Here is a 17,113-nt window from a genome sequence, read left to right on the forward strand (position 1 = left end):
GTCAAACACAAGGCATCTCAACCACAATTAGGTCAGAATCAGTCAGAAAGCAAGAGGTTTTTGGCTTGTTAGTATCATGGATGGTTTTCGAAATAGAGTTAACAAGTACAAGCATCACAGCGTCTGATTTCTTTGTAGGCCGACAACTACCTCGCACAAGAGATGAAAATACAGAAAAACAAACCTCTATTCATATTTTCTTCCTTTGCGACTTGGGGGCTTTTCCCTCATAATCCATCCTTGGCTAAACTAGGTTACTCAAAATGATATTTATATTATCATAATTTCATATTAGAACCCCTTTTATAATGATGTAACTAGTAGTCTTGTACTGTTTTTCTTAATAGAAAACACGTTTTGAAATCTTTAAAGCTGTGCCTCAGTGGTTTATAAACTCAACAGATGTCACACAAAGGCTGGTGTACACTGTTTTTATAGCTTATGTACCTCTTTATTTCTGTTACTTTCAATACTTATCTGTATATATTTTTCCACGTACTGCTGCAACTCCCAAATATCTCAGCTTGGGATCATTAAAGGTGTATCGCAATCGTAATCTTACTGAGGAGCCGGCTCCAGGGATCAGATGTTCAGATGACGTATTTCGAACTCTCCATATTTTTATTTTTTTTCAAAATTGAAGTGTTCATCTCCGACTGTCACTTGACTTTGCACAGTTCACTGGGGAGCCACAAAAAGCTTTATGTAACTCATTATTTATTATGTTGCAGTACTCACTCAGACCTGTTACCCACTACACTTATTTTTAAAATGAGCTATTCATTCTCTCCTCAGATATGTGACGTTTCCCTTTTGTCCCGGTTCTGTCGCGTAAAAGAAAGACTGAAATGTATCCCTTTTTGAAGGGCAATTCTTCCCCTTGTTGTTATCTGCCACTCCCAGTACAACCACTCTCTTTATGCACGTCATGTCATGTGCTCGCAATGCCAGCTTGCTGACAAGTAAATGAAAGGTCCCATCGTTCTTCCTGTTTCTTCCCAGGTGACACCCTCTGTCCCCATTCCATCACCATCAAAAGCCGAACAAGATGCCGAGAAACCTCAAAAACGGTCCATTATGGGCTGCCAGGAGGAGCGCAACCAGACACCATTAAGGAATGATATCGGTTACAAATAATGCATGTCTCCAGTTTCATTCGCATCTTGTCTAAGAGAAACGGCACAGTCCAGAGATGTACAGATGCACCGCAGAGACCTTGCATGCTTAATATCGCCCTCACTCGCGCAAACCAAGGACATTTCCTCACCAGAGAGTTGCTGAGGAGAGGCTTCAGGCAGGGGTTGGCCACATAATCCCACTCTAAAGCCATTAAACAAGTATGAACTGAAAGAATGCCACGGTAGTGAATCGACGTTCAGAGCACACCACACTCGGTTATTACAACATATTGCGATTGTCTTTATGGTTTTGCTTTGAGACTGTTACAGTTCATAAAGTGAACTGATAAAGGAGAATCCTCAGGAGTCTCAATCAACTCACCGTCGCTTATATCCATGTCTCTTTTCATGACTGCTGAAATGAAAGACCGCAGGGATGGAGGAAGTCATTACCTAGAGAAGTTATTCCTCTTTAAACATCCCATCACAGGGTGTGTGGTGCAGCACTCAGGGTTTTTTCACAAGGTTAAGCACATAGCACTTACTGTAACATCTCTTAAGTGGTCAAAGATGCACTAATCAAGACGAATTAGAATCAAATGCATTTGTTAATGCTTGTGACACCGTGAGAAGCCAGGCTGTTCGGGGGGAGACTTCCCACGAAGCTTTCACAACAATCCATTATCTTCCTTTCTTAGATTTTTACAATGAAAAGCGGAGATAACAAAACGCAACATGCTGGCTGTGGTTGATTTGGATCGCAATCACTCATACATGTTCACCTTCGTTTGGTTCATATCTGTGCAGACAGAAATACAAATTATTGATTCGAAACACTCTTTTTTTGCACATAGCTTGCCTGACTTCTGCAGAACTTCACCGATAAGAAGCTGAATGACGGCACGCTTGTTATGTTGGTCATTTTTATTCAAAGAGCGATGAAAGTCAATCCCAGCCCGTCCGCTTTTATACGCATGACAATCTTAAGATGTAATCTCAAAACTCTAAAGGCTCACTCTTTTACTGCGATATGCCATTAAGTTCTGAGGCGTTCATGTCTTTTTAATGAGCGAGCTAAATTGCCTTCATACGCAGTGATTTTTGTGCAAATGAAAGCCCTGCAGACTATGAATGTCAAGTCGAGTAAAGGTTCCTCGGCACATTATGGGGCCACGGGCTGAAGCATCAGGAATCACGACCATGTGACGGAGCCCAGCAGGAAAATATTTAAAATGTAATGAACAACATGCAGAAGATTACTCACAAGCAACATCATCATTACTGAGTGTGTAACAAGAATGATCTGCATGACTTCTTCAGTGCAACAGTTCGACTGCACTAAACTGTATCATTTTTGATCAGTTATGACTACACAATGCCGGAGATGCCTGTTGATTCCTTTGGTGTGATGAATATAATATCCATCAAGGATTGGGACAGTTACTGCAGAGAACATCCGTTATTTAATACTGGCACTCCCTAAATATGTTCTCTACCCATAACACTTTCTAAATAAATGTAGCTACATCTAGTTGTGTGCATCAACTTCATGTTGTGGTACATTAAAGAGAGATATTATAAGGACAAACATATTCTGTTATCTGACAAATTACATTTGAACACAAGTCCAACTCACTTAGCATTTAATCAGTTTAATCAGGGGCGACAGAAGCTTAGTCTCTAGGGACTTAACTTGGGAACCGGAGGGTCGCCGCCCCCTCTACAAATCAGAGTCCTTGAACAAGGCACTGGACCCCCTCGTTTCTCCCCCGATGCTGTACAATAGCTGCCGGTCATAGGATGGATTAAAATGCAGAGGTCCGGTTTCACTGTGTGTGCTCCTCTCCCACATCTGTGACAACTGAGAAAAACTCCATCTGCCGTTTAAGACTGATAAACTATTGAAAAAAATAATAGCTGGATTTTTTTTAAGGCCAATGATAAACACTAGATTCCAACAAAGTGTTTTACTATATTATCTCCCTGTTTCCTATGTATCTTAATCTTGACTGTCTAATTAGCCAAACCTCACATTCGTATAAGAACAGGGGAAGGCAGCATTTAATACTTTCTTTTTCAAACTAAACGGGGCGTCATAATTAGCTTCTAAATAGATTAGAGGCATCCATCTATTCAAAAGTGTTTTCCTTTTCCACATGTAATTTCAGTAAAGGCGCCTCTGTCAATGTCAATGTAATAACTATAGAAACCAAGTTCGATTTGCGAGGTAAATTATTTTGTTAGAGCTCATAATTACTTGTACTTTCCATTTACATCATGCCATATTTACGACTATAAGCATCATGGTGTGAACGGTTTACTATTTACTGGCAGAAATGCATGCTGAGTAAGTGAAAAGGGAGTGAAAGGGAATTATCAGGAAGGGGAAGAATGAATAGGCAAACAGACGCATTAGATAAACTAGATGCAGAGATCTTAGCAATTAGAGGCACTGTTTGACATGATTTAATGGCACTTTATACCTTCAGTTTTGTGTAGTTTAGTCAACTATTTTTAAAGTGTAGTTATTCTGTGATTGAAATAAAAGATAAGCAACTAAGTCTGATCATTTGTCCTTGGCCACATAGTGGGCAGAAATTGGTAAATACAATCCAATATTATAAGGACTGTAGCGGCTGCTAAGCAAAACATTTCTTTTAAAGGATATTCTTTATTTCTTAGGAGGCTGTACATTGAAATGCCCTCTAGCGAGATTTGATCTGATTGTTTCCTTTGGTCTGACTGGCTCTTCTTTTTCCTATGAGTAAAATGGTTCAGTGTCACAGGTATATTAGATTGTAAATAACACAAATGGATGTGGGCATACACCATAGATTTGAAGGTGAAAGTAAACATTTGTCTCAGTCTGTTAATATTCTTTGCACTGCTGGTTCTAAATAGGAGGAAAATGTGCCTTTCCTCAGGCTATGGCCCCACTGATGATAACACTACGTCAAGATTTCATCATGGCGGCTAGCACTGAGAATTTAGCTACTGCAAAAAACAGTCAAACATTCATCCTTTACCACTTAAGAGTGTTTAGATGACCTTTATATAGAAATATCCTATTTCTATATGAACTAACTGGAATGGTTCTGCTCGTGTACACTGTATTTGTATCATCAGAAACAGCTTAGTGCCAGCCATACTGTAGCTGTACTTTGGCGGTGTTTTCATACATCTTGTGAATAATCCATCCCCTTATAATCCTAAACAGATTAACCTTTACAAAAGTACTGACAATCTGCACTTTTGTTTGTTTGTATTTTCAAAGATAATGTAAGTGTTAATTAGCTTGTCATATAGTGTGGTTGGCCTTTTAGGGGCAGTAGTGACAGGACAGTGATAAAACATCTTCTGTCACCGAGTAAAGTAAATTCCCACATGTTTCCACCGTCCACCTTCCCTAACCGCACAGTTGACCCCATATTGACATCCTGGGTTGCGGTGGAGAAGGAGGGATTGGTATAAATGGACTTTTATGGCAGGTTTAGAAGAAGAGTGCTTGCCAGGGGCAGCGGCATTTCTAATTGCAAGAATTCCCAATCTCCCCTTCTGTCTTTGCTCTGAGACGGTATTTTTTAACGGACACAGCCAGGCTTGTCTCTTCGGTCCTTTCTGCATCCAATTAAACAATAATTATCTTTGGCTCACGTCGTGGTAAAAGCTGAGCTGTTAGCGGGCAGTGGAAGGCAGCTTTGTTTTCCCCTCAGGTGGGCATACCCATAGGGCTCTGCTTCACGTGAGAACAATACATCTTGGTAAGTAAAAAGCTTTTTATAAGAGTCCTCAGGTTTTGCTCAAATAAGTATCGGTAAGGCTCTTGTAAGATCAGGTGTTCAGGTGAGTTCACAACATTATGCTGTATGTTATACACTCAAACATTTTGTCCTTACATCCCCTTTGAGTTTGAAGCCTCTGCTTGAATGATGAGGTTTCATATTGTACATCCTTATGTTTATTTTTAGAGCGCAACTTCTTGTGTTGTGTGTTGGTTAGTGAGGTTAGCCGCCTCACTGAGAGCTGAGAGGTATTTTAGCTGAGGGCAGTGCCACTGGCAAACACATATTTCTGCACTGTGTTGCTAACACCCGGCTCTGATCACATAAACAGCTCAGATCATGTTTGATGGCTGTGGGGCAACACAACCAGACACTATTCGCTGGAAATGTTTCACCATATGTCTTGTGTTTAACCCAGTGTCCAGTCAATTACATTTATATTGTAGTCTTCCGAAGTATCCTTGTTGTGACCGTCACCATTTTTGTTCACCAAAAACATTTTTTGTCTACTGAAGTTGCATGATGGGAGTCAGGTTCGGTTAACAAAACAGATTGTTGAAATAAAGGAGTATTTCATCCAAAAAGGTTATACTAAAGAAAATGTAGACGTTAGTAAATGTCTAAATCCAAGTCTAAAGTTTCTATTGATGAAAAAAGAAAGGGAATCATATCTGTTCAAATTGATTTATATTCAAGCGAAAACAATTATATAAAACCCCCCCAAAAAATGAAGAAATATCTGGGCAGCATTATCCCTGTGACAATTTGTGAGCTCATAGAAATCTCAACGCCATTTATCGCTAATTTATTGCTAAACAAAGCATTCGTCATATATTAGATTTCATTTTCTGGTGCATAAAGATGTGACTATTATAGAGAATTTGTATCGTCTTTTTAATCAACAAATCTGATTTTTCTGCATTAAACCAGATTTTCCCCTTTACCATACCTAAATGCTTGAAATCCCTCAACTGTAAACATATTTTAAAAGTTCCAAAGTTTTGGACTCACTATAAGTGGAAATAGTGTGGAAATATATCAGCGGTAAACATGAACATTTTTGCAACTTGCAATATACATTTATGAACAATATGTTCTCATTTAGTTTGTCATGTTAATGGAAATTGTCATCAAACCTTACATTTGGAAATGAGTTTAATAAACATATTTTCTTGCAGACAGGGTTCATAACGTTCCATAAACTGTGCACTCAGTAGCCCTGTTTGTCATCCTGTTGTTTAATAAAATAACTGATTTCCTCAGGAGCAGATTGCAATATGTTCCACATTTTGATTTCACATTTTAAATACAAAACTATACCAGCTTGAAATTGTTTGTCGAGAAACAATCAGACATCACCATGTTGCCTTCCTCCCATAAACTTTCATCATTATTACCATGACTTACCTGAATGAGGAGTCGCTTGGAAACAGCCATACAAAACAAAGAGTGAAGAAAGAGGGCGATGGTGTTTTTTATATGCAGTGCCTCAAGTAGAGGGCAGTGAGGACAGACCACGCACAGCATAGAGAGCGATAACCACAGCAGATACAGAGGGAGATTGACGAGTGAAATCAGCGGCGTGATTAATGTGACAACCTTTAAGAAAAGGTTATAGATCCGGAGGGAACACTAATGTCTAACACTAATGTAGGACATGGAGGAAAAGCAGAGCAGAGAAAAGGGCAAGAGTCAAGTGAGGTGCAAAATTACACAATACCTTATTCTCAAGGGCTGACTGTACAATGTGCTCCTAACATGCATCCCAACCTCTAGTACATTATACCTCTTTAGGGAGGACACCCAATGTTGAAGGTATGAACCATCATTCATTTTATTAACATTTGCTTCATAGTGCTGCGTGACCAATGTGACATTAAATCCGCACTGTTGTAACATATCAAACAGGAAAGTGATCCTGAAAAAGTAAGTGTAACTTCTGAAATAAGCGTTAAACAATAATGTATTAAGGTGTTTTCTACATGATAATGGTGACAAGCCTTAAGTATTTCTCTATTACATGCTGTATTTATTGCCAAAAGAGTACTTATCAAGATAAAAAATCTATTTAGAAAGAAGACATCCCCATTATAAATCATGCCTATTAAGCTGATTGGTGAACGGTTTAATGAGCGAAAAACTTGACATATTAAGGGTTTATTTTTCTAAATTCTCCGGCTGCATGGGAGCAAATAAAACAAATAAAGCAAATATAAAACAGAACATTTAGAAAATTGTAATTAAGTAGAAGTTTCGTTTATTACCGGCAGATGCCTCAAACTTTGACTCACACTCACACATCGAGTGTCTTCCAGGCTACATCCCAACATCTGTCAGTTCCACTGTTGTACGGGGACATGGTCTGTCTTTACTTATTTACTGCCCTCTGTGTTAGCCTTTGCAACTTTCCGCCCGGCTCACAGATATATTGTTTTGCTTTTCCCTTTCCCACCCTGAAGCACCTGCAATGATACCCAACCCCACACATTAAAATCTTGAGAAGTTAATTTAGTTCATCTGCTTTCTCAGGCTGAGAGTACAATGTCTCTTTTAGCAGCCTGCAATCAGGGAGAAGCAGTGGGCTGAAATTGTGTCAATGAGGCTAATAACGGGCAATTAAAAGCCAGTTGTCTTTTGCTCTGACATAGGGTTAGGATAAAACTGTTTATTTGTGGGTTCAGGGGCTGTTTTAGTGACGATATTCACAGGGAGCTGGCTTGTTATTTAGCTGTAAAAGTGGCATGAGGCTATGGATGAAATATCAGTCTTTCATGGTAATCATACCTGCTAAATGTCAGTATTATCATGTTAGCATGCTGATTTTAGCCTTTGGCTCAAAACACTGTTGTGTTATACATGACCACTAAGCTGTTGACCCTGTGTCCAAAATTCAATATTACATTAGATACTAATTATATACAGAGTTTGTACTAATCTTCAATAATTCTGCTAGTACAATAATACTGTTTTAGCTGTTTAAGCACAGGTAATTATTGTTGCCAGTTAATCTAACCAAGAGAGAAAAACATGTTTTTCTCAGAGAGTTCAATGATTCACTTTTGTTTTCTAAGGTGTTACGGGAAGTGTCTCATTACCATCCACAATTAGTATTGATGCTTTTCAGCTGTAATTAGCTCCTTTTTGTTGCATTGCATTGTGGGAAAATATATTCCATCTACAACACATTCAATTGTTTTTTAGTATGCATGCTCTTTATTTTTGGGCAGTTACCAGTGTGAGCACACTAAAAACCCATTTCCAAGCAGTATTTCGAAAACCTTGTAGATTATGTTATTTCCCTTGTGCATAAAGTAGCCCTTAGATCAGATGTAAAAAAAAACAGAGCAGTTCAAAATGTGGTGTTTTAATTGAATATCATAATTCTTTCTCGACTGTTGTGCCAAACCTCTGCTTCTCAAATGTATCAATCAAACATAGCTTCGATGCAAGCTGTATTTATCAATAACCATTTAAATCAAACCAAGCTTCAGTATTCAGCTTTAGTAGCTATAGGCTGTAGCTGCTCGTTCCTCTGCTGCCCTCATCATTCCTTGCTTTAGTTTCCATTTTTAGCCACACTTTTGAATTCCTCTTCGATCTCTGCTCAATGGCCCCTATTTACTCTGTGCACCGCTGAAGTCTGGCTGCTGGTGCTGCTGCTTTAGAGATGAGTATTCTGGGGTGGAATGGGTTGCAATATGCCTCCTATCCATTATTGATCCATGATTAACCAGAGTTCAACAGGGTTCTTTACTCCATCGCAGTGGGGGACCTGGAGGGGATCGTAGCCCCTCCCAACAAATGAAATATGGAAATGTGTCTTCCCCCACTGACCAATATAATGTAATGGTCACAAATACCTCCAAAAGCCTAGATAAAGATTTAGTCCCTCCACACGATGCAGGTTTGGTATTCCTGTCACTCAACAACAGTGGACACGTTTTGAGTTTGTGCATCTTCTACGCACCATGCACAAGAGCAGCATCACTGATCCCCACGACATGTTAAATATAAACCAGTGTGTTTGTGTTGGTGTTGATACATCACACATCTGGTTATGGTGTTTTTAAAAGGAGGAGGAGGATCTCAGATACTCCAAATGTTCATGTGATGTTGGTCCAAACACATTCTTGAAGCTGATAAATCTTAAAGATGGCTCTGTATTCTTTGTTTTGATGCACTCAACATTTAGCAACTGGTTAAAGACTTTATAAAAAAAATTATGAGGAAAACTCTACAAAACATGCTTCTTCCTTTAATTTCCTTTGTCTCGGTGTTGCCAGAAGAGACAGCATGTCATTAAGTAGTCTCATTTGAACTGCTTTCTAAGATTTCTGCAATGGATTTGCACCAACAATTATCTGCTGGATATCAGCATCACAGTGTAAAGTTTTCACGGTCATTTTGATGGGGAGTGAGCTTTGACTTTAGTGGTACTGCAGTAACACAGGCCAGAGGTAAGACAGGCCTGATTCCCCTACCCCCCCCCCCCCCCCCCTCAAGACAGCCATCTGTGTCACTCAGGGAATGCCTCCTCAAGACAGCTCTGCAGACCCGCTGATCCTGATGCTTTTTGACACTGATGGTGCACACCACTGACCTTTCGGGCTGTCGAGTGCACTCAAACAACACTTGCTGCATGTTTTTATGTCTCAGACAGTCTAATGAGGGAGTATCTGAAGCCAGCAGGAGAAAGTGCCAGGATACAGCTGCTGCCACCAGGCCTGTAATCACAGCGTCTTTCCTGACTTACTGTATGGTAGCTGTTTGCAAACTTGAACATATACGTACACGATTTTGGGAATTGAACTCTTGGAATTAAGTTTCCATATCCCATCATCATTCACACTGTTACTTTACACTTTGTTGTCAAACTGATTAACTTCAGGATATATTAAAAGGTTTTATTTATGTGTAAATTATTGGTATGAGAGCAGGTTCACACTTTGCAATTTACAGCAATCCCAGCATGATCTCTGGTACTGGCTAGGGCTGCATCAAACAACTGTTTCCATTATCACTTCATCTTATTAGCTAATTCGTTTTTTCATTACTAATGAAGTCCTTTTTTTGCCTGACCAACAGTTTCAAACCCAGAGGAATTAATTTTACAATGTAACAAAAACAAGCAGCAAATCTGCATATTGGAGAAGCGTGCCACAGAATCTTTCTAAAGATGTTAAATCCATTATCAAAAGGTTGATAATTCAATCACCAAATGGATTACATTTTGTTCAGCTCTTGAATAGACTCCTGACACACCCGCCCTTTTATCATTTATCTGTAAAGCAGACTGTGATTATGACCGGGATATGTCAGTGTTAAAGCTGCTTTATAAGAACTGGTCAGGTCAAAAACGGTAGTTTATACAAAAAAACAAATAAAGTAATCCAAACAAAAACGATATTCTCGTGTTAAACAACCTGTGTAAAGTTTGAGCAAACTATTCCTGTGTGAAGCCAACCCTGAAGGACAAGAGAGTGTAAGCACAGGAGGCTGTTTGTGTGCCTCTTTTATGAGACTGTGCGGATGTTTGCTGTGTTGAAAGAAGCGCAGAGAGCAGCTTTGGAGTCAGTGGGAAATCTCAGTGCCGTGCTCCACTTTATCTGCCGTGACTGTCTCTGGGGAGGGGGTCGCATCATTAAATATTCATACAGCACTCACAGGACATCACCTTAGGAGTGGCTTACCTGGACAACACCTGTCCAATCTTTGTTTTCCATCAGAGTGCGCTTTGACATACCGGCGGTTCAGCTGAGTAGATCTCCTTGGAGTTCTTCAACCTTAGTTTGAAGGTCGGGTCAAACGTCTTGCAGTCTGTCACTCCCACGCAAAATATCAACTTCACAGTCAACTATGATTTGTAACCATACATTCATATTGAAAATGTTTGCTTTGTTTGTAATACATACACAAATGTTATGGTATTGGTATAAGATGTATATTTAGCTTCCTGCACCACAGAGCTTCATCTGAGTCCTCATTTGAAATGTCCCTTTGACACTGCAGGAAACTGATGAATCTATATTAAGCGTCCTCCCTTGTTTTCCTTGTTCAGTGGCTGTCCTTTTGCAAACATTGAGGACATATACACTCTCTAGGGGAGAGGTTTGTATAAAAAAGAATAGCTCTAATTTAACAGCTCTTCACCACCAAAATGCCAGCCGAATGTGTTTTCCCCTGTAAAATGACCTGCTGTGATTGGGTGACAAATGAATAGTTGGATACCTAGTTAAAAGTGCAATGTATTTTAGGCAGCCAAACTGAAACCTCGTTATTTTTTTAACAGTGACATATTTGGGATTTGGTTGGGTCAGTTTAACTCTCTCTCTGTGTGTCCAAGGATTACCATTATGTCTTGATTCCCAATTATTCTGCATTTTGGCAGGTGGGAGAAATCTGTGGAACGGAAAGGATTTTAGCTCAAATTTGTAAAATCATTGCTCTGATGTAATTTCCAAGGGCAATATATATAAACTAAAATAATAATCTCATTAGCGAGACTTCCAGTTTGCCAATTAGCATTCAACCTTGGACTTTCATACACAGACAAAAGTCACCATCTGTCAGCACAATGCAGGGCAGCCCTCTATGATGATGATGATGATGATGATGATGATGATGATGATGATGATGATGATGATGATGATAATGATAATGATATGCTCACAACTCGCTAACTGTGTTTTGTTTTGGCTGCAGGAACTTCTATTACATCACCATGTTGCGCGACCCCGTGTCCCGCTACCTGAGCGAGTGGAAGCACGTCCAGCGAGGAGCCACGTGGAAGACGGCCCTCCATATGTGTGACGGACGCTCGCCCACCCAGGACGAGCTGCCAAACTGCTACATCGGAGACGACTGGTCCGGGGTCACCCTGACGGAGTTCATGAACTGCCCGTCCAACCTGGCAAATAATCGACAGGTCCGCATGCTGGCTGACCTGAGCCTGGTGGGCTGCTACAACCTGTCCTCCATGAACGAGAGCCAGCGGAACCACATCCTTTTGAGCAGCGCCATGAGCAACCTGAAGAACATGGCTTTCTACGGCCTGACCGAGTTTCAACGCAAGACCCAGTACATGTTTGAGCGGACGTTCAGCCTGCGCTTCATCGCCGCTTTCACGCAGATCAACAGCACGCGAGCCGCCAACGTGGACCTGAGCGAGCCCGTGCGCAGACGCATCGAGGACCTCAACTATCTGGATGTGCAGTTGTACGAGTACGCAAAGGACCTGTTCCTCCAGCGATTCCAGTTCACCCGCCAGAGGGAGCACCAGGAGGTTCGCTTGAAGAGGCGCGAGGAGAAGCGTTGGCTGAAGGAGCAAAAAGAGCAAGGGAGGCCATGGCCGCCCAAACACAAAGGGGGAGGAAATGCAGGTGGGAGAAGGGGAGGAGGGTCGGAGAAAGGGACTGAGGGTGAGTTCCCCACCACCACGGAGGACTACACAAGCCAAGTGGCCCGTTGGTGAGGCTGTGGTCTTAAAAGAGAGGAGCAGGAGAGAGATTCCTCACAGACTTGTTTAAAGCTTTGACTCTCTCTCGCACATCCGGTGTTTCTCTCTCTTTGTCTCACCAATTATCTGTCTCATGCATCCGTCTGTTTTTCAGCTTCAGTGTGATCCAAGTGCTCTGCTGTTTCTTTAGGAAAACTGCCAAGTCGGTGCGTCTCACAGCAGCTCTGCCTTGGAGTGCCCTTTGGTGTCTTAAATCTTTAAATGCTGTTTATGAATTGTTTTGGTCATTTAATTTTTGCCTTATCATGTGTTGAATAAGACATTGAACTGAGGTGAAGGGAGAAAAAAACAATCAAAAGAAGCTGCCATTGCTTTATTTTGACATTCAGAAGCAACAATAAGGAATGTCATGAAGTATTTGTTGCAACGTTCTCCTTTTGAAAGATGTTGTAGAAGAAGTTATGCTTGCATGTCACACGTCCACATTATACTGACAATTGGGGAGAGTGATTTCCAAAAGATATGCAGTACTGTGAGCCAAAGTTAATTCAAATCACCATGTATTTATTGTATTTGTATTCAATGACAATGAAACCCTCTCTAAAGACTTTGTTGTATGCATGCAAAACCAATATTTTAAACCAAATTACAGAAGACTATATCTGATTGTTATATTTTGGTTACAGTTCAATATATATTCATTTCCTCAAGTGCAATACCTTGCAGACTTTAGCACGTCACACAGAGATATCATGTGCTGTACACACAGTGTTAATCACAAAGAAAATGAGAAAGGAAACAAGTACTCTGTGAGGAAAAAAGCATATTCTGTGAATAATTCAACAAGTATGTGGCAGATAAAAACTTGGTAAATAGTAAAGGTGATGAAATGTGTCAGTGTGGCTGGTGTGTGGCCGGACTGTGAACGAGATGATCAGCATTCAGCTCTCACGCCCCCCCCCGTCACACTGGCTGCTTTTACATGTTTGTAGAGCTGACGGCACTGTGGGCAGCGAGAGCGCTTTAATGCCAGCAGAGCCCCCAGCCCACAAACACCAGCCTCAGACTAGGGAGTCGAGAAATAAAACACATCTGTCATTTTGTCTGCCCGAACGTTTCCGGTCCCTCAAATCCAATCAGCGAGCCAATACGTGAAGATAAAAGAGGGCTTGTTTTTATCTGCTTAAATAGGCTTCAGTGATGCTTTTTATGCCTCTCATCTCACATTCACTCAAAACCCCTGCTTGTCAAATTAAACGCTCTCTAAATGTCAACACTGAAGTGGTACGGCTGCTGCTATTTTAAGTCATTTTTCTTGTTTCTTCTTTTATTGCCGTTAATATGAAATACCTCGGATGGCACAGGTTTGTTTCGGTTTAGAGAATCACCGTCGTCTTGTTTGAGTGATTCATTTGGATCGTACACTGAATGTGGTGAATGAATACAGGTTTGAGCTGTGGGTCTGTATGGGTGAACTTGTCTGTACGGATGCACTCACTTCACTGAGAGTGTGGATGGGTGGAAGAGAACAACAACAAGGTGTATAGCACATTGATAACTCTCAGCCAAGTGTTTCAGGAGCTGCAGCACTGAATATTAAATCCTTCTGTGCTGAATGTATTTCTGAATTCATGAAGCTTGTGTTGTAGCAGGGAAATATATTTGTGACAAAATTATTATTTTTGATTATAATTATTGACAAAGGCTCATTTTTTATATCTGTGTCTCAATAATACTTTATGGCCTAAATTTCATGCAACTTTAGATGTAGGTGTATCATTAAGAATGATCCAATAACATTAAATACTATGAAAATATTCAGATTGATTGTCAACATCTTTGACAAAAAAAGACTGTGGGTGTGGTTTGATCAGATGTATCTCAAGTAAATCAATAAAAAATACACAAAGCAACTCAATAACTAAACTTCAAATTCCTACTTAAATAAAAAGAAAATGTGAAGTTGGATACAGGATTATTACTGTACTGTAAATACTTTAATAAATGATGGCTGAATTCCATTAAGCTTCAGATTCAGGGTCGTCATTTTTTCATTGTTTGGTTTAATCATAAGTATGTACTTTTCAGATAAGCTCTTCATTTACCACAGGCAACATATATGCATTAAATGATAATCCTATTAGACCGGGAGAATTTCTTTTTTAAATGGGAATTTTCAACAGAACGTTCATTTTGAAAATGTATTTTAATAAACCAACATGCAGCACTGCTGTGTCACAAGCTGTAGAAATTACAATGGCCCCCGATGACAGATGGCATGAGCACTGCAGGAGCAGTACGTGTGCTGTACAGCTATTAATGAAACACTTACGAAAAACTACGTTGTAAATGAGCTATATACCCATGTTTATGTGAGTGTGAGGTTATTTTGCCTATTATGTGTATATTTGTTGTTGTGATCATTAACACCTGTGTTGTGCTGCCTCAAAGCCCTCGATACAGAATACAGACTGATCACCTAGAGATTCACTTGAGAGGCATAGAATAAAGAAAGGAACTGAAAAGGTTCAACACGTAAATAACATCTGTTGTGTTCATGTGTAAAGAAGCTACTGTGAGAGAGATCACCACAGAGATCAAAGAAGAAGAAGGGGAAGAAGTAGCACATCTCAATCAGCTGTAACACCTGCAAATAGGGGTTTCCATGGAGACAGTAACTGCTGAGTGACTCCCGGGTCCGTTCATAAAGCAAAAATTTAGCTAATTTTAGTTTATTACTCAAAGAGGGTCCTATATCCTAATGTTGACACTGTGCGAGAGAGTGGACTCAGCTGAACGAGTTGCAGCATAATATTTTAATAATGTCAAAAACGTAGGAAAATAGCAACCAAAAATTATTTAATTTTCTCAGCATTATCATCGTAAAATGTCATGTCAATGCAGTGAAAATGAAAGAATAATTGTGATAAGTGCATTAGGGGTTCTGCTAAAGGCATCAGTCTTTTCAAACAAACCTTGCTTTACGAAGAAAAACAACTAATTTACAGTTAGCGAGGCTGTTCCACCTCTCCTCTCATCAAAACAGGAAGTGACTGATCGGTTTTATTCTGTCTGTAAGCCATAATACTGAAGCTACGTATGTAGGGTTTCTACCTAAAAAGATATATCAATAATGTAGTGTAGGTTTAAAGCCTTCAATAAAGGCTACCAAAGACAGATCTTTCTACAATTTAAAATAATAATAATTCGCTGTCAAAGAGTATTACAAATACAAAAAATTGATTAATTAGCTGGAAATGTTGAAAATAAAATGTTGCCAATTGCTGTTGGCCATTAATCTCATCAATTAGGCTACATTAAGACATTTACTGTACATCCATACCAGCATAATCAACAACATATTTAGACGTGTAATGGCTGAGATCTAGTAAAACTTGCAAAAAATGTTTGAGAAGTCAAATATTTGTATTATTCAGTTAGTGTCTACTTTTATTGTTCTGTCAGCTCCTGCTTATTCCCTTGAAACACAGAAAATGAATAAGATATTTAAACTGCAAAATGGTTAAAAATAAAACAACAGTACACTGCTAAATTTTTGGGCTTATTATTTCTGTGACTTCTTAATACATATTTCTCCTAAAAGACTTGTTATGGACTGCAAATAGGAAAAGGAAAAACTCAAAATCTCTTAAACGATTGTGTGAATAAAGAAAAGAGGATAACAAGGACTTTTCACTCAAAATGTTAATGACATTTTCATAAAAGTGTGACATGCCGCTATATTATAGAAGCATTGTATTGAAGTTGTACTGCCACAACATGTCTCTGATAAGATGATGTACATTTATTTGTTTATTTATATAGTTTTAACTGTTGCTAAAGAATGGCTTTGCCTGATGGGAAATACCAGAATTACCAACACCTCAGTGATGATGGAAGACAGCTTAGTGTAAGAATGTATATGTACATGTTAAAGTCTTGTGATGAAATGAACGGTTTAAGAGCCTTTTGGCGTGTAATATTTAATCTGCCACTTTGTCAGACCTGAAAAAATGAGTTAATTCTGTTTATAATATCAGAAATAAATGCATTGAATGGCCATGACATTATGGTGTGTTTTTTTATATTTTTCAACTAACCTACTTGAGGTTTTGTTTGCAAGAATGTATATTACCAAAAACTGATTTTCGAAATTGGTTTTCGAAGTTGTTTTGTGAACCATCTCAAAGTAAACTTAAGGTGAGTATATACTTTGAATATAATGTGATAAGTCACAGTTACATGTATTAGGCCTAATTAAAGATAATCACATCCAGTTATTTATATGAGTTAGCTTGATATTTTCTCTTGCATTGAATGTAATGATTCATATCATTAAGTATCAGACATTTACATGTTTTATAAGCCAGTTAACTTCCTAAATGAAGATTATATGTGCTGATACAGTGAAGACATCACACATTAATTGTGAGCACACTTTTAATTAGCAAAGTAGGATAGGCTTTGATCAATATCCAGAAAAGTAGGGTATGGCATGGTGTTAACAAGTGCAAACATATAGCCATGAAAACACGTCTGTTTCCCTTCACCTATAAAACCAAGTGCCTCAGGGCTGACAGAATATTGAGTTAATCTGGCGTTTACTTCACATCTGTATCAACATACAGAAACTTCTGCTCTCCTTCAGGTTGTGCAGTGAGGATGAAAGGCTCGGCATTTTATCAAGTGACTGCAGCAAGGCACCAAGATGGTTAGACAGTATTTTTTTTCAGTGTTTTATTGTATGAAATGTGTAA

General features: G+C 39.3%; 1 protein-coding gene across 1 annotated transcript in view; it reads left to right on the forward strand.

The window, feature by feature from the left end:
* hs6st3b (heparan sulfate 6-O-sulfotransferase 3b) overlaps positions 1-16,410 on the forward strand; it is a 68,033-nt gene extending 51,623 nt beyond the window's left edge. Inside the window, exon 2 of the mRNA XM_079666536.1 lies at positions 11,603-16,410. Within this exon, the coding sequence (XP_079522662.1) occupies positions 11,603-12,371 (769 nt within the window). The 3' untranslated portion in view covers positions 12,372-16,410. The remainder of the gene's footprint in view (positions 1-11,602) is intronic.
* Positions 16,411-17,113: the final 703 nt, after the last annotated feature.

Source organism: Notothenia rossii (genome assembly GCF_949606895.1).
Source record: "Notothenia rossii genome assembly, chromosome: 2".
Taxonomy (NCBI): domain Eukaryota; kingdom Metazoa; phylum Chordata; class Actinopteri; order Perciformes; family Nototheniidae; genus Notothenia; species Notothenia rossii.